Source organism: Trichosurus vulpecula, chromosome 9 (assembly GCF_011100635.1).
Source record: "Trichosurus vulpecula isolate mTriVul1 chromosome 9, mTriVul1.pri, whole genome shotgun sequence".
Classification (NCBI taxonomy): domain Eukaryota; kingdom Metazoa; phylum Chordata; class Mammalia; order Diprotodontia; family Phalangeridae; genus Trichosurus; species Trichosurus vulpecula.
Genome location: NC_050581.1, coordinates 167,001,268 through 167,027,460, shown reverse-complemented (window position 1 = coordinate 167,027,460; position 26,193 = coordinate 167,001,268). Strand labels below are relative to the sequence as shown.

The 26,193-nt window shown below is 38.7% G+C and overlaps 1 protein-coding gene across 1 annotated transcript in view; it reads right to left on the bottom strand.

Annotated features, from left to right (window-relative positions):
- CNTN3 (contactin 3) overlaps positions 1-26,193 on the bottom strand; it is a 342,495-nt gene that overhangs the window by 268,484 nt on the left and 47,818 nt on the right. The window contains exon 2 of the mRNA XM_036738044.1: positions 3,949-4,075. Within this exon, the coding sequence (XP_036593939.1) occupies positions 3,949-4,075 (127 nt within the window). The remainder of the gene's footprint in view (positions 1-3,948; positions 4,076-26,193) is intronic.

Sequence of the window (26,193 nt, the reverse complement as noted above, 5' to 3'; positions counted from 1 at the left end):
ATGTATTATACATCTATGCATATATACACATACGCAGGAGTTATGAAAGGAAGGCAAAGAAGAGGACCAGGCTAAGTGTACAAGAAAAACTCTGTTAAGACTCCACTTATTGAAGAGAGGATTCTGCGAAGATGACTGAGTAGGTCAGAAAATTACAGATCTCCCCCACAAAGAAGACAAAATAGTGCCTCAGGGTGAACGTAGAGTGTAAAAATAAACAAGAGTTGGGGCAGAACATTGGTCCTTCTGGGACAACCAGAGAAGATTCAAAGAAAATCCCAGGACTGAGGTTTGGTCCCTGTGAAGTGTAAACCCCTCCAGGCTAGTTCCACTGAAACCACAAGTGACAAGCCCTGGGGCTAGCTGGGTTGGGAGGAAGCCTTGGCCCCAGCCACAGACAATGCCACTCCCAGACAATATGGGGAGTCTGTCATCTAAGCAGGGGAAGATTAAGGAAACCTCTTCTAATAAGGGACATCAGCCCCAGTTCTGCTACAGAGATAGAGCCCTGATCCAGAAGGAACCACCACACACCCTGGTGCATGCAGAAGCAGTAGGGCATGACACTGCTTGCAGTGGCACTTACAGGATCGTAGAGTTCTTGTTTCAGGCCAGAGGGAAGAACTGAAGGGGGATCTGAAGCCAGTGGTACCATCCCCCATGAACCATAAACCATGCCCCAGAACTAGAGATGATTACAATAATAAGCTGCTACAAATAAAAAAAATGAGCAGGCAAAGGAGAAAGAACCCAACTATATAAAGTTACTATAGGAAGAGAGAACACCAGAGTTCATCTTCAGAGGAGATGAATTTAAGAAACAAGCAAAAAAAACCCCTCTCCTACCCAAAACAGTAATGTCAAATAGTCACCTGCCCAAAAAGAATTCATAGAAGAACTTTAAAAATACTTTAAAAGTCAAATGAGAGAGATTGAGGATTTTTTTAAATAAGAACAATCTATGAAGAACAAGATTATGAAAAGAAAGTCAACCAACCAGAAAACAGATCCAGAATCTTAAGGAATAAAATGACTTCTTCAAATATAAAACAAAATACAAAGAATGAAAAAAATGGAAGAGAATGTGAAACATCTCATTAGAAAAACAACTGATCTGGAGAACAGACCAAGAAGAGAAAACATAAGAATAACCAGAATACCTGGAAGCTACAGTCAAAACCAGAATCTTGATACAATAATTCGGGAAATAATTAAAGAAAATTGTCCTGAAGTGTTAAAATAAAGATCAGGAGTAGAAGTTATTAGAAAAAAAGCAGGGGTAGGAATTAATATCTCAGACACAGTTAAAGCTAAAATAGATTTAATCAAAAGAGAAAAATAGGGAAATATATTATCTGTCAGCATATTAATAAATGTTGTTTTAGACTATTTAAAATGACTAGGCCATATAAGGCTGGAATATTGCTGTGGTGTAGGAAATAGTGACTTGGTGGACTTAGAAAAATACGGAAAGACTTGGATTTATGAAGGAAGATGTTATCTACCTTCACAGAAACAGAGCACAAACAAGTATAGTACAGTCTTACACAAACGCATATTAATGCATGTGTCTATATATGAGTATGATTATAGATATATAAGTATATGTAAGTTTATGTGCATATGTGAATATGTAGGTGTGTGTGTGTATATATACATATGCATGTGTGTATATCCACACTTAATAGTAGCCTTCGGGGGGCGGGGCAGTAAAAAAAGAACAAAGTTAAAGTTAAAAAGTACACAGCCGAGAACAAAAGAAAACTTATCAGAAAACAGAGAAAATTGGACAGCTCTGAACACAATGTGTAGTACTTATTATATAGGCTTTTTGGAAATGGAAATTTATTGTTGTATATTTTGAATCCTTTCTTACACTCTGCAGTACACATGGCTATGTTTGTTTTTTTTTTTCTTTTCTTATTGTGTATTTAAATTTAAAATAAATTAATTTTAAAAAAAGACTCCACTCATTGAAAACTTGGGGGAATTTAGGGAAAGGGGGATGAGACAAAATTTGCCTTTCCACTAACCCTAATAAAAAGGATTTGCTCAACTAATAGCACAAACACAAAGTTCACCAGAGTGACGTCTTAAGGTCTAGGGTCAATACTTGTTTAAATCAGGTATCACTACAATGCGGTGATGCAAAGTGAAGTGAGGAAAACAAAAAGAACATCGTACACAGTAACAGCAACACTGCACAATGAGCGACTGTGAATGACTTAGCTATTCTCAGCAGTACAATGATCAGGACAATTCTGAAGGATTTATGATGAAAAATGCTATCTAACTGCAGGGTCGAGGGGAGGGGGAAACTGATCTGAATATAGATCAAAGCACTATTTTTTTAACTTTATTTTGTCTGTGTGATTTTGGTTTTGGTCTACATTTTTTCACAACATCACTAATATGGAAATATGTTTTGCATGACTGCACATGAATAACCTATATCAAACTGCCTACCTTCTCAATGGGAGAGGAGAATTTGGAACTAAAATTTTTTTAAAAACTAATGTTAAAATATGTTTTTACATGTAATTGGAAAAAAAGAAAATATTTAATTTAAAAAATTATGATTAAAACAGTATCACAGAAACCAGGTATATAAGGAAATCATTTTGAAGTTATGAGTTTCAGTTACCCCTCCCTGTTCAAAGGGTTCTGCAGCATTCCAGAGCTCCAAGGAACCAGCAGAACACCATCCACAATAAGTATTATTGCAGGACCTCACTATCTAGAGGGAGCTAAACCACTTACCTCTGCATTACCTGGAACCATGACACCTCATCTTTGCTCTGTCCTTTTCCCAACCAGTGGCCTCAAATCGTACTGAAATCACCACTACTATTGGCCCTAAAAAGGCGTGTTAAAGGACCACCCTATTCTCCCCCTCACTATTTTAGCTATTTCCCAGACCATAACTCCCTTCCAAAGCCACCACTGTCTTTCATGTTTTAATCTCTCTCAATAGACTGAGAAGTCTTTGAGGACAGGGACTCTCTCTTTTGTATTTCTATTCTCAACACTTAGCATAGTGCTGGCACACACTATAAGAACTTAATAAATGGTTTTCACTCATTGAAATAAGATAATGCATGTGAAATAATTTAAGAATTGTGTAGTAGTATTTTGTAAGGTACGTTATTAGTATCATTTCTTTTTAAATTATAAATAGGCAAATTAAAAACAATTTATTCATTAAAGTTCATCCCCTAAGAGTAATTTTGTTATTTTATTTCCAGTTATTTGAAAATAATGAAATTAATTTTTTAATAAATTATCTGAATTATAAAGTGTCAGTCTATTGACCAGTAAGTCCCAATCAGTTTGTTTTACTTCATGGCTTCAAAGGTATAATTATTAAAAATTAAAGTTAGGGATACAGAAGATGAAGAAAATACCGTGAATATCAATCAGACTTCCTCTGAGCTCCCCAGATCCTCAAAGATTCCTTCATTAATAACTAAACTTTGCTTGGTAAACACTGTTCCAGTTTCCTTTAGCCAAATGCAAGCCCACTTCCCTGTGCTATTTAGATTGGAAGTTAAAGAGCCCCAGGGATATTCAGTGGGGAAAGATTAATATAGGCATCTTTCACTGTTCACAATAGATTCATGTCTGAAACCTTGAGTGTGAATCACATTAAAAAATATCATACCGTAAATGCACCAGGGGATTCAGAGGCATGCTACCATGATTCCTTTTGTACAGGGAATACTCCCTCAAATGGAGCTTTGGCTTAAATCAGAATTTTATACATTGGTTTAGGTTCCAGTGACATTCACTGGCAAAGACACAGAATCATCCCAAGCCAAGCTACAGCATCACAGACAAACATAGGCAACCACGGACATGCCATGCTTTGATATACTACAAAAAAGGTCCAATCACAGTTTAAACTATGAGTGTTTTACTGATGCAGATGTTTAAAACTGAGTACTGTACCTGTAATGAGGTGAAGGGTTGCCTTTGGCTTCACAATTCAAAGTAATTTTTTTCTCCTCGGAACCAACCGGGAAAATGCTGTTGCTCGGCTCTCTAATGAACACCGGACCTTGTAAAGTAACATCACCTGTAGGGTGGTACAGGGACAAACTAGGTAAATAAAGCCTGGTACTTAATCCCAAATCCATGAACAGATAATAAAAATCAATGAGTAAAATAAGCTTTAAAAAATGCTGGCAACATTGGTGGGAAATACAGGCAACTTTTTATGGTACCTAAGTCTGGTTTAGTTAGTTTAGTGAGTGTAGTGAGTTTAAATTACTCTTTCCCAGGCCTTTTAATCTTGGTGTCTTCCCTCTGGGATTACCTCCAATTAATGGAATATATCTCTTATTTACAGATAGTAATTTGCATATTGTCTCTCACTTTAGAATGTGAATACCTTGCAATCAAGGACAATTTTTTTGCCTTTTTGCGGGGGAGGTGTATCCCTGCTGCTTGGTATATACCTGGCACATGGCAAGCACTGAATGATAAACGCTTACACACTTAACTTTTAATAGCAAACGAATATTAGTAAGATGGAAAGAGGACTGGTTTAAAAAATCATAATAATAATCCAGGCATTCAGATTTTCTTATCAAAAAACAGTAGTAACCTCTTTTCAACATGATTCAAATAGCCACGTTTTTATTGGAGAATAAACTATTAGGCAAGATATTACCTGTCAAAGCACTCCATGTAAAACTGAAGTTTGAGAGCCACTGAATGACCGCATTTAATCCTCCTCATAAAAACTGCCACTGGCGATGGATGTAATTCTGCAAGTTGACGATGTTGTTTTGCCATCTTTGAAATGAGGGCACTAAACAATCGGTGGAATCTTTAGCTTACAACTGGCAGCCCTAAGCTGAGACTACAGCTCCTGATTTTTGATTTTTGCCAAGTTGTCATGCTGATGTAGGAGAGCTGGCATGGTCAGGCTAAAGGGAGACATTGATATTTATGGGGAAGAATGCAGGACCTCTGTTGCATAAATTAAGAAAGTAAAGAGAACACATCCTGCCAAGATAAAACTAACAAACTTAGAATGGAAACACTAGCTCTGGAATAGCAGATTGGAAGTTCTTTGAGGGCAGGAATTATCTTTTGGCTTTTTTTGTATCCCCAGTGCTTATCCCCGTGCCCAGCACATAGTAGGCACATAATTTATGTTTATTGATTGACTGGAATCAGAGAAACTGGGTTGAAACCATGCCTCTGATGCCTACTACCTGCATGACTAAGGACTTCATTGCATCTTCCTGACCTCAGCATCCTCATCTGTAACAAAAGCGAGTTAGACTAGATAGACCTCCAGCTATGGTCCAATGATCCAACGAGCCAACAAAGACAGTTCTTCATGTTTATGTATCTGATGAGCACTGGGCAACTTATGAGGAGTTCTTGCAGAAATCAGTGGAAATAAACAGACCAATAAAAGGAGTTTTAAAAAAGTTCATGGCGGGGCAGCTAGGTAGCACAGTGAGTACAGCACCAGCCCTGGAGTCAGGAGGACCTGAGTTCAAATCTGACCTCAGACACTTGACACATGTACTAGCTATGTGACCTTGGGCAAGTCACTTGACCCCAACTGCCCTTCCAAAACACACACACACACACACACAAAGTTCACAGTTATTTAAAATAAGACACAAAGGAATGACTAGGTTCTGGCTCTTTCACATTTGGATAGAGGAAATAGGATAAGTCAATGGCATACTGACCTTGGGAGTCAGCAAGGTATAAGTTTAAATCCATCTGACGCATGCTAATTGACTAACCTTAGGCAAGGGACTTCAATTCAATTTAATTTAATTCAATTCAATTTAATAAACATTTATTAAGGGCCTAAGATATGGGTGTGCCAGGCATTGTGTTAAATCCTGGAGATAAAAAAGAAGGAAAAGACAGTTCCTGCCCTCAAGGAGCATACAATCTAACTGGGTCTCAGTTTCTTCACTAGAAAAGGGGGAAGGTGGACTCAATAACTTCCAAGGCCTATGATCTTAAGAACTTCTATGTGCCCCAGGGAACTCTAGGACTTAGCTGCTAAGTCACTGGTGAGACAGTACCATACTCAAAGTTTCCTATGTGTGACCAGAATGGCCTTTGTTTTCTTTGGGTGGCTCAGTTTACCTCATTGGGCCGTGCTGAGTCTGCTGCTCCTCTTCCGGGACAGGAAGCCCAGAGACCATGCCAGGAAGCAGAGAACTTCCTGTGTGATGAGTCATGGGGCTGACTGAGGGGAGGTGTTAACTCCATAGCCATGCCCTATTGGGTGTTAATCTAGGGGAAGGGGCCAACTCAAGAACCAATCGGCCTGGTCATTCAGGTGGTGCTTGATGATGTCAAAAACTCTATAAGAGGGGAGAAGACGGCTTGAAGATTCCTTTTTCCTTTTCCGGTTGGCGCGGGAGCAGTGGCAAGTGTGACTCTGGGCCTGCCCTTGCTCTCAGGCTGAACCCAGATGTTGGTAACTATGAATTGTATTAGGTCTGTCTGTTGATATTTGTAATTTGTTTGTATTTTGTTCTGAAGTTTGGGATGCTGATTTTGTTTTCCCCTGAACTAAATAAATATTCTGAACTTCAGGATGCTGATTATTTGTTCCCCTGAACTAGCTGACTATAATCTGTATTTGGTCTGTCTCTTGATGCTTGTCTGTATGCTCCCCCTGAACTAACTGAATGCTGGATTAAAGTAAGCTGGTCAACCCCTTCACCGTGCTTTCCTTGTTTAAGCAGATAAAAAGAACCTGTGCTTTTCTGGCGTGCCAGCAGCCTCTGGGTGCTGGCCGTGGGGGGATCTTACGCCCCCACAGGAGCTGCAAGCTGGATTGTTAAAACACTACGTTACTCAAGTCACTGATCCTTCTGATTTGCATGGTCACACTCCCATAAATTTTAAGGAATAATTTTGTCCTCTCCTTCAGTCTCTCTGGAATCTGTAAGCAAAACCTAGAATCTATTATTAACCTAGGTTACAGGCTAAATACAGTCCCAAAGGGAAGATTCATCATTGGATCCCCATAAGTTATTCAGTTACCTGAAGAAGATGAACACGTGGAAGGAAAGTATTTCTAGATTTTTCTGCTTGTACCTTTAATTAAAATGAACCAACTCTGACATCTCCCAATAGTTTTCTGAATCAAAGAACTCACTAAAAAAAAAAAAAAAACAACCATTTTGTCAATAAGATTCCTTTCAGCGAAAAGACAGGGCATCCCTGGTCACTACTTGAAGTTTCTTTTTCTTCTGGACATTTTGATAAGCAGGATAAAAGTTCTGGAAATATCTTGCTATTTTATATAATATTTTTCTTCTAAATTCAGTAAGCTTCAATGCTCTTTACATGATTTATCTTTTTAATTTTTATTTTATTTATTAGTTATGTATCAACTTTTCTCTGACAAGTTTATGGTGTACTATATTGAATTTCCAACATCAAAAAATTTAGCACTGTAGTATTATGCTGCTGTAGGGAAGTAGAGGAGAAACTAAAAAAGAGGAAAAAAAGGACAAGGAATAGGAAGAAGTAGCATTATAATGAGCAGCAAGAAGGGATCTTAGAGAATCCTTAAATTACCCTTTCATTTTACAGATGAAAGTCAAGCATGAGGTCATGCTGGAAGCCAAGCTAGGATTTGAACCCAGGTCCACAGATTTCAAATCTTATGCTCTCAGCATTGCACTGATTAGATCAGGCAACAGACCTACTGTGTGTTTTGGGGGAGGTGGACAATGAAGGGAGAGAAGTAGGAAAAAAAATCACATAGTATGGTAAACGTTCAGAAAATAAAGAAATTAAGTACTAGCTCTCAAATGCAGGTGGTTAAGTGTATTGAACATTATGTCTGGAGTAAGGTAGATGCAAGTTCAAATCCTGCCTCAGACGCTTATTAGCTTTGTGAATTTTGGCAAGTCACTTACCCTCTGCCTGCCTCGGTCTCCTCATCTGTAAAATGAGGATAATAAAAGCGCCCAGCTCACAGGGTTGTTCTGAGGATCAAATACGCAGGGAGTGCTTTGTAAACTTTAAAGTATTACATAAATGCTAGCTATGAAATGACAAGGCTTTACCTCCTAGTTTATTACCTGTAGGACTTCAGGCAAGATTCTTTAATCTATGTAAACCTTAGCTTCTTCATCTATGGAACAGCAAGAATAACACAGAATAATAATGCTTTCTTACATCACAGTGTTATTTTGAAGAAAGTGCTCTGGAAATCATGAAGGACTTTGTTATTCTAATTATAACAATTATTGTAATGAACCCAAGGAGCATTTTTTTCATTATTTAGATTAAATAACAATGTTTAACAGTAAAAAAAATATTCAACTGAATAAAGACACATCTCCTTTGGTGACAATCTGATCTCAAAATGCAGACTGCAAAATTATTCATGTAGGTACCAATAACATAAACGAATAATTTGGTTTATAGTCTCAATTGCATCAGGTAGGAACAATTGCATCTATTTCTGAGAAAGCAGCTGATGATATCATAGAACTATTAATAAGATTTAAGGACTTGTGAAGGGTTAGCTGACTGGGAATAGGCATTTTGAAACTCAGATTTAATACTTTTGAATATCACAGGGGCATTCATATACTTTGGAGCAAAAAAAAAAGGAAGAAAAGCATTTACACAGAACAGAGACTTCTTTATTTCCTTCTAAGGTCTCCTTTTAGATCAGGTTAAGAGAACAGAGGACAAAAATCATTGTTCTTAGATTATTTTGGTGTTCCTGGATCAAGGCAATTTATGTAACCCATATTCCCATCAGCCTCAGATTTCACCAGGCTGTCTGACCTGCAAAATGTGCAAATGACTCTCAGAGTCTGTAGCTGTTGGGCCTGAAACGTCTGTGTTAACTTCTTTATGGAGACTTTCAAAGTAACTCATGCAACTCAGTGGGTAGAGACCTAGCCTTGAGAGCAGATTTGGGTTCAAGTCCCACTCCTGACACAATCAATAATTAGTCAAGGGATAGCTATTAAGTGCCTACCATGTGCTACAGTAAGGGAAAAGCAGTCCCTACTTTATAGATGCTCGGAGGGACAGGGTGGAGGGGTAAGGCACTATGCCAGCAACTCTGTACAAACAAGATACAGCCAGAATTAATTGCAGAAAATTTCTTAAGAGAAGGAAGGCACTAAGATTAGGGAGGACTGGGAAAGGGTTTTTTCTGAAGGATATTGTTGAGCTGAGACCCGAGAAAAGCAGGAAGCCAGAGGGTGGACACTTTCCGGCAGTCACTGCCTGGCTAAGTCACTCAGCCTCCCAACGTCCCCAAGCAATTCTCCAAGATTATAAAAGTTGGAGCAGTTTCAGATCTTTCTTAGTAAAAGGAGATTCTTCATTGGCAGTTCTCCATACTGACAGAATCACAAGGTAGGTATAGAAAAGGCCCAGTGATTCTACTGAGATAACTACGACTACTCAGAGAGGAAGCAGGAAATGGTATCCAGTTTCCAGACTTTCGAATCATTTCTCTTTTCATTTGACTGCATGAATCTTTAACCAGGGATTTTTTTCCCCAAAATAGTGGGGAGCAGGGTGGTACAATCTTCAAGACAGTCCAACTGCATGCAAGATTGTGTATACATTGAGAGAGGGAAGTGAGTCCTTCCTTCAGAAAGTCCAGAGTGGTGCTGAGATATAAACAGGGACAATGGTGGCCATGTGGAAGAAACATCCTCTGTAGAAGTTGGCAGCCAAGAGCAAAGCCCCCTTCATGCAAGGTTGGCTATAACCTTGGTTTTCAGTGACTTTCCTTAGCACTCCACCCATCTTCACACAAAACAGTTATAATCTGAGATTAGAAATCATCTTGGGGGAAGCTAGGTGGCGAAGTGAGTAGAGCACCAGCCCTGGAGTCAGGAGGACCTGAGTTAAAATCCAGCCTCAGGCACTTGACACACTTACTAGCTGTATAACCTTGGGCAAGTCATTTAACCCCAATTGCTTACAATAATTTCAATAATAAATGAAGATGCCACATAGACTATGGTAAGACTCAAGCTCCGTGCCTTGGGACTGCTCCTATAAAAGGGGGTAACTTACAATCCAGCAATATGCCTTTGCTTGGTTGCAAATAACTATTTAAAAGAAAAGTATGAATTAGTGATCAGATGTGACAGGTTAGTTTAGGGTTCATTTTCACAAAATACATAAAGCCAACTTCAGATTGCCTTACCAGAATTGGAAAGCATGAAGACAGACATTTGGGCATAAAATACAAACGGACCCATGATAAAAACTTAAAAGCATACATTCAGATTCTTTTTCTGATCTGTGGGAGAGGATCTGTTATTTTTTTCTCCTTAAGAAGACAGAATTGACCTATTTTGAACATCATATAGGTTATCCATACTGAAAGAAAGACCACTTGGCTTGGCTAAGAGCCTAATAAGAAAACCATGTACCTTGCATAACTAAATGGCCTCTAGGTAACATTTAGATGGATGTTAAACTTTACTTTTTGTGACAGGATCTTTTTTTTTGATAGTCTAGTCCAGTCCAGTTCCACAACTCCATCTGAGGTTTATGACCTAAAAAAAGGTATATAACATTTCCGAACAAGACCAATAAGTCCCCAAATCCAATTCCTGAGGCATATTTTTTTCAACACCCACAGGCTACTAAGAAAAGCTGCCTTTGTATGTAAGTACAAGCTTTATGAGTTCCTAAGGTAATGTCACTGTAAGAGATCAAGCTGGGGCAGATCAATTCTAATGGCCGCTCTCTATACAACTTTTATGAAGACTGACAATGAAAAATAGATAAGGGAGCCCTGGCAGTTGCATTACTTTGCCAAAGAGAAATGATATACCCAAAAGAGGGGCAGAGTTTCCTCTGAGTAAGGGAGGGAGGAAATAAAGAAAATTCTCCAGCTCATTCTCCCTTTCAGATGCTCCTCTCAGAAGTAGGATTAACATAAAACATAGTATTTTTAAAGCATGAATGAATCTACTATAAAGGCAGCCAGAGGGGGTCCTCTCTTAAAAAATTAAGGTAAATTGGGTTAGTCAGGAAACATTCAAGGCCTGGAACAGTGCAAAAGTAATGAAATCTCAGCACAAGAGTCAGTCATGAAAAATTGAAATCCAAAGGCCAATGGACACATACCACCAGCTCCACAGTTCAGAAAATGGATTAAAATTTTTGGTGTCACGGGAATCCTTTATTGACAATCTTGCTTTCAAAGAGAGATTATAAAGGCACTCAGATAGGTGCAGAGAGAACATTTTCTTTATAGTAGCTGTAACTAAGATGAGAAGAAAATCCAAATCGGAGGAGTGAAGTGGTAAAATTACAAAATCATGAAAAGACATTTGAGGATGTATGCAAAGGCAGCTGATGAGGAAATGGCAACATTATGATGAGGTTAAAAACAAAGATGAACCAGGCATGTATTCTCTCAGTTTTGATGGTTGAATTTACATGCTTGTAAACACTACCAAGGAATTTGTTAAAACCTAGCTCCTACATCAGCTGGCAAATGGCATATAGTTTCAGTAAAAGGCAATAAACTATTAAAAACAAGAAGAAACTAAATCTTCTTAAGTTACTAAATTAACCAGCTGATTAATTAACTGTTTTTATCCCCCGGAATCTGTGACTTCATCCACACAGTAGGAGAACTCTCTCCAGAAGGCAGATTGCAACTTTCCGATGCCTTACTAGATGAAATCGTGGTAAAATAGCCTTTTAGGTAAATGTCCATTTAGCATTTGGGCCATGTGGCCAGCCCACCAGAGGTGCTCTTTCTATAGTACAATTCAAAATCTTGGCAGTTCACCTCAAGCAAAAAACCTCACTGCCTAGATCTTATCTAGTCAGAATTTTCAGAATCTTCCTAATACAATTCAAATCAATTTTCTGGCATGGTGCTGGTCTACTGTCCAGGTTTCATAAGCACAGAACAATGAAATCAGCACAAAGCCTCCATAGACCTTCAGTCCAGTAAGCAGCCTAATACTTCTTCTCTCCCACACTTTCTTTCAGTCTCCCAAATGCTGAGCTAGCTCTAGCAACGTGTACTTCAATTTCATCATTTATGCAGAATGCCAAATGCATGTTTGCTAAAAGATTATTTTATGGAGAACTAGCCCAAGGTAAGCACTCACACTGAGGTCAAAGACTCCCTGAAGAACTTTAGTATCAGTTGTGAGACCCGGGAGATGCTTGCCCAAATCAAAGAAGGCACGGTGCTCTATGAGCAAAGTAGAATTGTAAGATTCACAAACCGAGAGCTATCCCCATTGCAAATGTTCAACCAGACTATGGTGCATGTCCTGTGGTAGAGCCTTCCTAGGTCATACGAGACCAGTCCGCCACAGCAGTTGGACACACTGTGCCTTGACCCCAACATCGTGAATACAAACGACGAACAACTAGATAAAATACAGTTACTTGCCTAAAACACAAAGAGATTAAGTGACTTTCCCTGGTTTGAAGAGCTAGTGTCAGAAAAGACAAGTCAAACCCAGATCACCCTGAGTCTAAGTCCAGTACTTTATCTACTCTGCAGCACCAACTCTGTTTCTTCCATATGAAATACCTCACAGGATCTCAGAATTGCACAGTTGGAAAGGACCTCAGTGACATCCATTACAACCCATCCGACCAAAAGAATCCCTAAAAATACATCAAAGAAATGTGCCTGAAGAAATCCTAAGGCAACTCATTCTGCCTATGAACAACTCTCGATTTTAGTAAGATTTTGGTTTTTTGTTTATTTCTTTGTTTGTTTTCCTGACATTTACCTCTGCAAATTCCACCCTTGTTTCTAAGAGCTGCTTCCACACCTTTCTTCTGGGATCAATTAGAAATCGAATTCCCCTTAAGCTCTACAATCTTTTTTTTTAAAATACATTTGATAGTAAGCCCCAGATTCTTCTCTTTTTTAACTTAAATATCCTCAGTTCCTTCAGATGGTTCTGATGTACCTTCAATTATGAAATAAACCACTATATACTAACCACCTGTTATGTGCTAGACAGTGGCATAAGTGCTGAGGATCCAAATAAAAAGAATGAAACAATCCCAATTCCCAATGAGCTTACATTCTAATGTTGGAGACAAGAAATACTGATGAAAGAAGCTATGCACAACGTAAGTATAGTTTACAAATCTGAGTATGCATATACATGTGTATGTATATAAAAACACAAAAGAAGAAAGAAAACAAGAATTTATTAAGTACTTACTCTGTTTCAGGCACTAAGAACTTCACAGATATCACATCTGAAGTTCACAACAATTCTGAGGCACAGGTTTTATAATTATCCCTATGTTGTAGTCGAAGCAGACAGAGATTAAGACTTGCCCGGGGTCACACAGCTATTTAGTATCTGAGGCCAGAGGTGAGCTCAGGCCTTCCTGACTCCAAGTTTGGTGTGCTAGCCACTAGACCAACCAACCTGCCTTCATAAATACAAGGAACTTGGGGTACTAGCAGTTGGGGGGGGGGTTAGGAAAATGAAATCTAAACCAAGGACTCAAGGACCTGCACCAACTTTATTGTCCCCCTCTGGATGGTCTCCAAACTATCAGTGTATATCCCTCAATCCATAACTGATTCTAATATTCCAAATGTGGTCTAACCAGGGATGAGGGAAGTATCAAAAGTATGTGGGAAGCTGTACTCCGTGCTACTGTAAAGCTCATTTAGAGTTTGCAGCTAGGTGGCTCAGTGGACAGAGCATTGATTGGCTTTGGAATCAGGAAGACCTGAGTTCAAATGTGACCCCACACACATCAGCTGTGTGACCTTGGGCAAGTCACTCAATCTCTGTTTGCCTCAGTTTCCTCAAGTGTAAAGTTGGGATAATAATCGCACCTACCGCCCAGGGTTGTTGTGAAGATCAAATAAGATAGCTGTGAAGTGTCAGTGCCTGACACACAAGTAGGCACTACATAAATGCCAGTCATTAAATTTGTAGAGGAAAACATAAGCATCTAAGAGCCTGCTTTATACATTCCTAACCTTCATTTGTAATATCCGTGCTGACTCAAAAGCATTTGTTAATCTGTGAAATGCCAGACAGAGAAGCTATAAGGAGCCAGTCTTTGCCCAATGATGGATCTACCTGGAGGCAGTGTTGCCTAATGCATAGAGTGTTGATCTTGGGGTCAGGAAAACCTTGGTACGTGATCCTGGGAATGCTGTTTAAATTTACTAAGCCTCAGTTTCCCCATATGTAAAAACTGCAGATTGGGCCAAACTGCCTGTGAGGTCTCTTCTATCCTTAAAACCACAACCCTTTGACTTAGAATTTAGCAAAATAATCGCAAGGGTGCATCTTGGGTTGCCCATGCCTTCCTCTTAAGAATTTTATAAGAAGACTACTCTTTGAATTATTTAAAAATTATTTCAAGTTACCTGAAATTCTAAGTTAATATTTAATGGTTAGGCAGGAGAAACTTCACTTTGGCATCAACTAGAAAAGAATCCAGAATGGCGGACTTAAGATGGATTCTTTCTGATACATCAAAATGATCTCATAGCATTTGATATTTACATGTAAATGCAGCCCATTGTCTTCTTCTAAATGTTTATTCTAGGGCTTTTGAACCTCCCTGACACCCACTAATAAGTCCTTAATGATACTTAAATGTTTTTTGCCAGATGCTTTCAAGGCCACTCTTTTGAAAGAAGTTAGGAGGTTATGCTAGCTTTTCCTGAGACTCTGACAACACTCAGGAGAGAACATAATCGATACAGATCCATTTACTTACAAAAGGAAAACTCTTACATCTCCCTTTCTATTATATACAACTTCTACAGAGTGTGTGTGTGTGTGTGTGTGTGTGTGTGTGTTTTTTCAAAATCTGTCACACTGAAAAGTTCTTATAAATAGTATTGAACTGACTTCATTAATCGTACCTTTAAAAGCCAGATTCTCCTATACAGCTTTCAAGTATTTTAATGGGAATCATCACATCTACAATTCAAGCTTTTTTGACAAACAGGAGTAGGTCAAGGTTTGTCAGCGTTGAGTTGATTCATCCCAGTGACGTCCATGAATGGAATGGAATGTTAGATATTGAACTTTAGGTTAAGACTGGCATTTCTCTGCACAAAAATAATTAAATCTCGAGTTACAATTACAGCAAAATGTGCCCTTATCAAGTCATCCATAGATAATCACTGAGCATCTGCTACAAAAGTCAGGATGCTAGGGTAGGCTTTGGAAGACAAAGTGTGAGACGTGGATTTTTATCAAAGGGCTCATAGGAGTGGAAGTATGAGACGTAAGAATAAGAAAAGTTAAAGCAATAGAAGTAAAACATAATAGCTGAATCACGAGAGGCAGTTTAAAATAGAGGATAATGCCAGGGGTGGGGAACCTATGGCTTGAGTCCACATGTAGCCCTCTAGATCCCTAAGTGTGACCCCTTGACTGAATACACTGGATTCACACGTGGCCTCCAGGATGCAGTTTCCTCACCCCTGAGATAGTCACTGGAGTTAGTCAGGAAAACCTACATTCGTATCTCACTTCATTTACTTACTAGTTATGTGATACTGGGCAATTCACTTAACCTTTTCTCAATTTCCTCTTCTATAAAATAGGGATAATACTAATATCTATCTCACTGAATTGTTGGGAAGATCAAATGATTTCATAAATGTAAAGTACTTTACCAACCTTAACATGCTAGAGAAATGTTAGCTCTCAGGAATAATATCACAATGATAATACAAATATCACAAGGCCCTGTATTACATATTGCCCAAATGAGCTTCAGAGACAAAACAGCAGGGAGTGATCATTGTGGACTGAAAAGCTTTTACAGAGAAGGAAGAATGGGTGTCAAGTCTTGAAGAATGGGTAGAATTTTAAAAGGCAGAGAAGTAGGGGAAGGATCTCCTACCTCCAAACTTTTGCACATGCCATACTCCGTGCCTAAAGTACACCCCTTCCTCACTATCACCTCGTTATCATATTCATTGAAATCTCGTTTCAGGTGCCACCCCATTTATGAAGCCCTTCCTTATTTGTCCCTAAAGTTTTGAGTGTTCTGAAATTATTTTCCACTCAGTCTTCTGTATACATGTTTATAATGACTATGTATACATGTGGATAAGCCAAAAGTGAATATTGCAATATTACCAAGAACAAGTATAGCTGCAAAGGAGAGAGATGACAAGACATTACCCCTCGCCCTTTTGCAGAGGCAGAAAGTCCATGAGTGTGGCACACTGCTCCTATTTTCAAACTTTTTTCAATGCATTCATAATGCTGATTTTTCTCCCTCTTCTTCCTCTTTTCTTTTTCATTTTTCTTTAATAATATTGTTTGTTACATGGCATGAATCTGAGGGAATAAGAAAAATACTTGGAGAAATTAAAGTGATGTTAAAAACCCAATGACATCAAGAAAATTTTATTTCCAATAATTCTAGAAATATAAAGAAAAAATAACTATCTCTGAAGTTCTTGAGCATACTCCTCAAATTAGCGAAGTTCACCAAAAAATTAAATGACAAATGGTGGAGGGTCTATGGGGAAAACAGGCCCCCTGTATTTCACATGAATTGCTACAACCATTCTGGAATACAATTTGGAACTATGCTCCTCAAATCAATAAACTGTATTTATACTTTGACCCAGCAAAAATTCAAATGGGTCTATGCACCAAAGAAAGTGGGAAAGGGTTCATATACACAAAAATATTTAGAGCAGATCTTTTTTTGCAGTAGCAAAGACCTGGAGACTAAGGTAGCACACATAAATTGGGGAATGAATAAACAAATAATAGTATATAAATAGCTAGACAAATAATGGTATATGAATGTAATTTAATATTATTGCACAATAATAAATAATGAAAAAGGTCTAAATCCACGCAGAATAAAGTGGATAGAATCACACAAACAATTTATAATGTAACCAAAACATTATAAATACAAAAAAGTTAAAGATTTAAGAACTCTGATCAGTGTGCTGGCCAGCTATGATTGGAGAACACCCATGATGAGCTATGGTACTGACTTTCTGACAGGGGAAGGATTCAAGAAGCAGAATGAGACACATTTTTGGTCATGGCCAATGTGTGCATTTGCTTTACTTCACTATAGGTATTGTAATGGCAAGCAAAGTGGGACTTTTCACTGGTTTTTCTTTTAGAATGCTTCAGAACACTAAGGCAATCAGGTGCCTTTGATTGAGTTTTGCCTTTGTTTCAATCCAGAGTCTTTGATTGAATCAAAAGTCTTTGATGAACTGCTGAAGTCACAAGAAAGCCTAAGTCACATGAGCTTGAGTCACATAGGTGTGATGCCCTCTGACTCTGAAGAAGTGTATATATACTCTGAGTTTTGCATTTTGCTTCAGGGGCTCACTCATTGCAGTATAAATTGGCCAGAAGAGACTCTGGGCAGCTGTTAAGGCTCCCTCCCCACCCACCAACCCTCCCTCCCCCCTCCACCTTGAAAACCCAGATGTTGGTGCTTCTCTCTCTCTGGTAACTATATACATACATATTGCTATGGACAGACAGAAGCCTGGTCTGCTGATTTGTGTTATTCCCTCTGTTTATATAATTTCTGCTTGTGATTTCTGTTTGTGTTTTCTCTGAAGATCAGGTGCTGATTTTTTCTCCTGAACTAACAGAATGATATAGGTATGTTTAATTAAAGTGAGATTGTAAACCCCTTAAAGTTGCTTTCCTTAGAAAAGCAGATCAAAGAGCCTGTGCTAGCAGCCCTCCTGTGCTGGTGTTGTTGGTCTTACATACACCTCCACAGCAGCTGCTAGTAGCATTGTTGTTACAGGTATTTATTACAAAGATTTTGTTTTACTTTTCAAAATAGACAGAGGGAGTGAAAGGAAGAGAAAATAAATGCTTGTTCAATAAAAAATAAAATACATTATAAAATAAAACAAAGACATTCTTGGTTCCTTAAAACTTTTTCTTTTTTTAAGAGCCTCATCTAGACAGAATTCCCATGAATGACAAAGAAAAAGAAAGTAAAATCTTTGAGGCAAAATCATATTTTTGCATTTCTTTGAAATTATTCTCAAATCTTCATTGAGTCCAAGCATATGATATTTTTAAAAACTGAATGTTGTTATACAATCTACCACCACCACTGCATTTTGGTAGGCATTAGAGATTCTACTCAGGGTTCACGCTTGAAGCATGCTCTGCCACTTAATGAAAAACCATTTCCCACATAAGATGGGAAGCAATCAACAAACTATCCTTAAAATATTTGTTTTTGGGTTCACTACACCTCTGTCAATTGCATGACCATAGTGACTGAGCTACTAAAGAAAATCAGCTCAGAAATCCTGCCTGCTTCCTTCACTTGCTGTCATCAATTCATATGCTTGACACGTGATCATTCGCATAAAGTTTTTATTAAAATAAAGAAGTAGGCACATATTTTGGCACTAATGTTTTCTCAGTCACCTATTTCTGCTAGTAATTCCACAAATTCATATTCTTATGATGCATATCATGGCAGGTAAATGCTTGGCTTTCTTGAAGCCTGTACCAATGGAAGAGGGGTGTTATAGGTTCTACCATACAGGAAAGGTAGTGATTTCAGTCTAGAAGTTGACTCTATCAGTGTTCCAAGTACCAGCCTAGCCTAATACAGAGTTGTTCACTACCAGGAACCTGACTACTTGGTCATGAAGTCTTTGTTCAGTGGATAGCCATACAACTAAGACAAGTTCAAAGTGGTCCTTAGTCCTGTATAGCTGCTTCCCTACAGTAATGGTGCCAGAGTAATGGGAAAGGAGGCACATAGTCTCATCCAAGAATCCTTCCCAATGAAAGTAGTTGAAAAGACGGCCCTGGAATCAGGAATGACTTGGGTCTGAATCCCTCCTCTGACACTTACTAGCTGCATGCTCCTAGTGAGTCATCTAACTGCCATGGACCACAGCTTCCTCATTTATAAAATGAGGGAGTTGAAGTGGATAATCTCTGAGGTCCTTTCCATCTCTAAATTCTTGATCATAGCTTAGGTTAGTACTCATTTCAATCTTTTAGCATTATCTCATTGAGGCCCATAATAATTTATGTGGGAGAATAGGAACAAAATGATGACTCGCTTCATGAAGCACCCACATACATACCATCTGAAAGGAAATGGGCTGAAAACACCCCCTCCATGGGATATTACTTATTTTGATAGTGTTTTCAGACATAGGTCTCTGAGGGGATAATGTCTGATATGAGTACTTATTTAGAAATACCATACCTAGGACAATGGCCTGAACAAGCCATAATTTCTGTCTTTTTTTTTTAATTGGCCCTTTGTAACTCCCATTACATCAGCTCACAATGTAAGGCAATCCTTGAAACAAGTATTTACTTTTGGCCCTATCTTCCAACAATTATTCACCAACACAATATCAATGGGAAGCTCAAGAAAACATCAGCAAAGAGCTTTCAAAAGCCTCATGAGGCAAGAAAACACATTAGGTCCTTTTATCCTGTTGCTTGCTGAACGCTTATTTTCTTTCTTCTTCCACAAAAGAAATAATGTTCATAGCACTGGAGTATTCTCAATTTGCTCAGCTGCACAATCAAGCAAAAACATTCTTTATGGCCTTAGTTAGGATGCAGTAAACACTGTTCTGTAACTGCATGATAAATGTGCATTCAAGAACCCTTCTGTATCTGTAAACAATCTAAATTTAATATTTATTTGCATAATCATATAGTCAATTAAACTCAACAGACATTTATTAAGCACCTAATATGTGCAAGGTCTTGGAGATGTAAAAGAAAAAAAAACAATTTTAAAAAGAAACAGCCCTGACCCTCAAAGTGCTTACATTTAACTGAAGGGGTCTTCTGGGGGAGGGGGAGAGGTGTTAGTATAAAGTTCTTGACAACAGGGATGATTTCAGTCTTATATTTGTATCCCCAATCTCTGGCACATTACCGAGCACATAATAGGAATGTTACTGAATGATAAGTAAAAACAACTTACATTCCAAGTAAGAAATGTATCAGAACAGTGTAAATAGTGCTAGATTTGGTGCTTCTAGCCTGGCCTGTGTGACCTTGGGTAAGTCATTTAATTTCTCTTGGCCTTAGTTTTCCTATCTGTAAAATGGAGTTGATGGACTAGATGCCTCTAAGTTTCCTTCTGACTCTATGCTACCATGACCTGCTTTCAAATCATAACTCTTTCCTGGGTGACACTGGGCAAGTCACCTAATCTCCAGTATTTTCTTCATCTGTAAAATAAGGCAGGCTAGATGAGTGGGGTCAAACTCTGTGGGCTGCATATTGACTTAGAGAACCACAAATTAACATTTTCTATGTTTCACTGTATTTTTATTGATTTCGCTAAACATTTCCCAATGGCCTTTTCAACTGGTTCAGCTGCACTTGGGAGTGTTATCTGGCCTGCTTCTGACACTCACAGACTTAATTCAGAACTTCAAGGTTCTTTCCAGCTCAAGGTTTCTGATGTTAAGGGTTTTCAGGAAGGAGAGAGTCCTAATAGCTAAGGAGATGAGGAAGAGTATTTGGGAGAGATGGTCACTGAGTTGTGTTTTGAGGGAAGCTAGAGATTCTAAGAAGAAGCTGAGGAAAAGGAACAATCCAGACACAGGGGTCAGACTGAGCAAAGGCACAAAATGAGAGATTCAATTAACTCCATATGATTCAATTCAATAAACAGTTATTGAGAACATACTATATTCTAGGCACTAGGGATATGGACTGAATGCCATGTTTAAGCCATTTTTGCTGGAAAGGACACTAAAATGTCCTAAGACTGGAAAGGTTGGTAGAAGCCCAGAGGCATATACATGAATAAATGAATGAATGAATAGAAAGATGAATGAATGAAAGAATGGATGAATGGATGGGTGGGTGGATGGATGGATGGATGGAAGGATAGATGGATGGATGAATGAATGAATGAATGTAATATTTATTAAGCACTCACTATGCTAAATGCTGAGGATACAAATAGAAAAGCAGTGACCCAGCAATACCACTTCTAGATCTATATCCCAAAAAGAACATAAAAATGGGAAAAGGACCCACATGTACAAAAATATTTATAGCAGCTCTTTTTGAGGTGGCCAAGAATTGGAAGTTGAAGGGATGCCCATCCATTGGGGAATGGCTGAACAAGTTGTGGTATATGAATGTGGTGGAATACTATTGTTCCGAAAAAATTGATGAGCAGGCCAACTTCAGAGAAAACCTGGAAAGACTGACCTGAACTGATAGTGAGTGTAATGAGCAGAACTAGGAGAACATTGTACACAATAACAGCAACCTTGTGCAAAGACTAACTTTGATAGACTTCGCTCTTCTCAGTAATGCAGGGATCTAAGACAACTCCGAAAGAGTCATGATTGAAAATACTATACACATCCAGAAAAAGAACTATGGAGTCTGAATGCAGATCAAAGCATATTATTTGCTCTCTTTTTTCTTTTTTTATTCATTTCTTCTTTCTCATGGTTTCTCCCATTGGGTTCTAATTCTTCTTTACAAAATGACTAATGTGTAAATATGTCTATGTATATGTGTATGTAAAGCCTATATCAGATGGCATGCCATCTTGGGGAGGGTGGGAGGAAGGAGGAGCAGAAAGTTTAGAACTCAAAATCTTATGGAAGTGAATATTGAAAACTAAAAATAAATAAATTAATATTTTTAAAATGCCAAAAAAAAGTGAAAATAGGACAGTCCCTGTTCTCAAGGAGGTCACATTGTAATGAGGGAGTGAACACATATGGAAAGTTTCAACTACAAGTTGGAAGGAAAAATCCCAGGGTCCTTAGGGTGCAGGAAGAAAGGAGATGGTAATACCTCTTTTTAGATGCCCATTTCTACTGCTAAAATATCAGTTTCTGATTTTGAACCATTTGACATAACCATTTTTGACATCACAGACATTTTTATTATTCTTATTGATACCACATTTATATATTAATACCATTTTTTTAATACCACATCAATTTACAGTTTGACAGGAACAAAGATTCTCCAGGCTCCTTAGAAGAGCCACTACTGTATTTAATGTTGCATGCACAAACACGCACACACACAGAGCTTCATTAGTAATTTTTTGTCTACTTTTCTCCCCTTAAAAACAACAACGAAACCTGCCTGCCACAAAGATCTGTCCAATGATATAGATACAGAAGTAACAACAGAACAGACATAAGTGGGAGGCATGAAGGCTTCTAGGGCAGAAAGAGGTCCTTTGGAGGGAGAAGCCCAGTGACCATCAGTGCGCTGGAGGATGGAAAAAAAAGGCTTGTCTCATCAGGACACATTTGATACAACAGACTAAAGGTCAAGGACTATGAAGGACAAGGACTATGGTGACAAGAACCCCCTTTTCTTGGTCGTCAGTAGATGTGGCTGTAGGACCTGCAGGAACAGTTGCTAGACTTGCATTAACACAGGAATTGATTCCAAGAATGATGGCTATGGGCAATTCTTTTTCAAAGGCTCTTGGGCTTACAATCCTGAGCTGTCTCCATTGGATTTGAGGAAAGAGGGTGATCAGGGTAATGGTGGTGGTTTGCCTTGCTTTGCACATGCTGTCTTCTGTCTTCTCTGTCTTCTGTCCAAACTGCTTTACCCCACCTAGCTTACCTGCCCTGTGAATGGCAGTTGGTGGGGATGGTTTACCTCTCCTCCAGAGGAATTGCTTTCTCATTCATTCATATAATGGCTGTGGGGGAAGGACAGAAGGGGAAAGGACAGATGGTCTGGGGAGGGGAGGATAGCATGCTTCATATCTCCCAGGGTTCTTATGGTCTACTGGCTGGTGGCAAGTGATCATAAATTGTTTCTGATGGTAATGAATAAGGTGGTCTCCCTCTCCACAATGATTTCACCTGTCAATGAAGACTGTAGGGGCTGGTCTGGAAGCAGGTCTAGTGGTTTGGGGGCCACTGCTATTCCCAAGGCTCTTAGGTTTAGATAGATTGACTTTGAGATGTGGCAGTGGTGGTTTGATGCACCTGGCACATGCTGCCTCCTGTCTCTCTCTCAGGATGCCCTGCTGCTTCAATGAATCTAGCTTGCCTATCCTGTGCATAGCAGTTGGTTGGTACTTCTTCACAGAAGTAGCTTCCCAGGTTAATTTTATGCACACAAACTATTCTAAAGCTCAAAAATATATGGAGGCATCTGAATACAGAACCAGTGCAACCAGTAAAATGGTCAAGTTAGCCAAAGAATCAGTAACAAATTCAGCCATGGTTGATGGGTCACTCCTCCTATGGTGACTAAGTGTGCAGGCACTATTTGAGACACTAGAAGGAACAACAAAATTGGAGTTAGAAGGCATGTGCTTTATTCTGCATCCTGATACCTACCCCTTTGGTGATCATGGGGTAATTTACTTTTTTTCTAATCTTCACATTCTTCTCTATACATTGGAGAAGATAGCACTTGTACTCCCTAGCAAACTGGAATGTTAGGAGGAGAGCCTTTTTAAACTTTAAAATACTATTCAAATACAGGGCATTATTACTCTTGCTAAGCAAAGTTTGTGATTTTTTTTTTCCTTTGGAACTCTTGACTTTCAATAAGATGGCCTAACTCTTGAGATTACAAAAATAAAGAAAAGATAGCTTAGATCAATGGGATTAGAATTATTCCAATTAATATCTATCTTCTACTTTCTAACTAGCTTCCAATGTCACCAACCTGAAACAACAAAAAGCACCTAAATAGGGACAATCTCTTCAGTACATGTCTATGGAAAACAAAGGATTTCTGGCTTCTTGGGACAAGATAATTATTTATTCACAACTTCTCCAGGCCTAAATTCAGGCCACTCACTATAAAGACTGGAATGAAGGCTGTTTGAGTTCACAGAGTTTAAATGAGAGGGAGACTTGATCAGTTTTCCTATCCATTTCCATTCTATAATCTGGTGGCATATGCCCCTCCAAATGAGTTGTTTTGTGGTAACCTAGCTTTGGTAAAGGAGCAACCAGGTGCTACAGTGGATCAAGCACTGTTCTTAGCATCAGGAAAACTCATCCTCATGAGTTCAAATCAGGTCTCAGACACTTCCTAGATGTGTGATCCTGGGCAAGTCACTTAACCCAGTTTACCTCAACTGTAAAACAAGCTGGAGAAAGAAAGGGCAAACCATTCCAGTATCTTTGCAAAGAAAACCCCTAATGGAATAATAAAGCTTTTGAACAACTGAACAAGCTTCCATATAAGTGAAGAGAAATGAAAACCTATACATGAGACTTCTTTGTGCAAAAGACATTATTAAAAGATATTATTATTACTACTAAAAGACACATTCTTTAATATCTACATTTATTTTTACAGGTTGCTGGTGACAGAAATGCCTCCAAATATGTGGCCCCTTTGGGGTGATACTGAGGTCAGATCCAAAGCGGCTCAGCTTTCCTCTTTTTATAGGAAAATTCCTGTCTCTGAAGTGTGGCAGAGATGCTTCCTCTTTTCCTGGTGGTTGCTGGATAGTGACTGGTGGAGATCAAGGTTTCATCTGTTAATCTCCACTTCTATCTATATTTTTTTTGAGTAAAGTAATTCAGGGAGAGTGAGAGTATGAAATTGGGATGTTCTTGGACTTACTTACAGTTAGCTAACAAGGGGCATTTCCAGTTGCTATGGGAAATCTTCCCTGGGAGTTCTACCTCTTAAATGATCTGCCAAGTGCCAGGAGGCTAACCTTGGGTTATACTCTCAAAGTGAAAATCAAAAGTCTTGTGTAAGTGCTTAAGGCTTTTGTCCTTTGCTAACTCAGATTCCCTAGAAGAGGGGAACAACCTCCCAATACACAAAAAAAGAGAAGCAAAAAAGCATTTATGAATATAGCTATACTTTAAGGTGTACATGCATGTACAATTGAGTCCTGATAAGTAACAATAATGAATGCTGTAAAGTGGCTGCATTATTCAAAATCATACTCTTCAAAGTTATAAATCCATATGCAAAATATGGTCATTGGTTCCATCCTTATGGAAATGGAAAATGATTTCTTTAAAGTAGGTGTGTGAAGGCTGACAACATAAAGCCATATTAAGATCTCAACTTAGCTCCCATCACATTAATTGACTTTTGGCTCTCATTAAATGTCATCTGGCAACATTTAGTAATTAACACTAAATCGAATTTTTCATTATTCAAATGCATCGAGACCCAGCTGCATATATTCTATAGCATGCAATTTAGATTTTGTAGGATTAGGATAGTTATTTTAAAAAAAACCTATAAGTAATGAATATACAAGAATTATTATTAGTGGTAATACTATGAAATAAATTATAGCTAACACAAGTTATAAGGATCCTTTTAACTAAGCCTCAGTTTCCTCATCTGTAAAATGGGTGTGGTAATGCTTGTTCTTATCTCATAAAATTGTACCTCAAATAAGATGATCCACAAAGTTTCTCCCAAACTTTGACATCCTATATAAATTCTAGTCATTGTCGTTGCAGCCTCAAAGCCAGGACATAGGTCCAAATCTCATGTCTGAGACGTACGTCTGGGTGAACCTGGGCAAATCACATCATCTTTCAATGTGCTAGGAAGCACTCTTCAGACCCTAAGTTCCAGAAAAGGTGCTACTTGCACTGGCAGAGGGAGTGCATTATGCCACTGAAATAGGAGATCTACTTCTCTCTGTTGTTGTTGCGAGCGGTCCTGCCGCTGCTGCTGTTGTCCTCAAATCCTGTCCAACGCTTTACGATCCCATGGACCAGAGCATGCCAGGTCCTTCTATCCTCCACTGTCTCCCAAAGCCTTGATTCTTTCTGGAGCTTCTTGCAGCTGCCCTCCACTCTGCCCCAGGAGCATGTTGGACACCTCCTGCCCTGAGCAGCTCGTCTTCCACTGTCACCTGTTTTTATCATTTCAGTACGGTCCATGGGGCTGTCTTGGAAAAAATACTGGAGCGGTTTGCCAGTTCCTTCTCCAGTGGATCCCCTTTTGTCAGAACTCTCTATTATGACCTGTCCATCTTAGTTAACTCCACACACAGCGTAGCTCATAGTTTCACTGAGCTATGCAGGCCCCTTTGTCACTACAAGACAGGCATCCAAACGTGGAGGAAACATTAAAGACAGAAAAGGATTGGAAATCAAACAAGTTGTCTCCACTGAAAGTCGATCACAATGATTTTGTATGGAAATTCTTGCCTCAAAAGATTTTTAAGCCTCTGATGATTTTAAACGGGTAGGGGGTGTTTAAAACA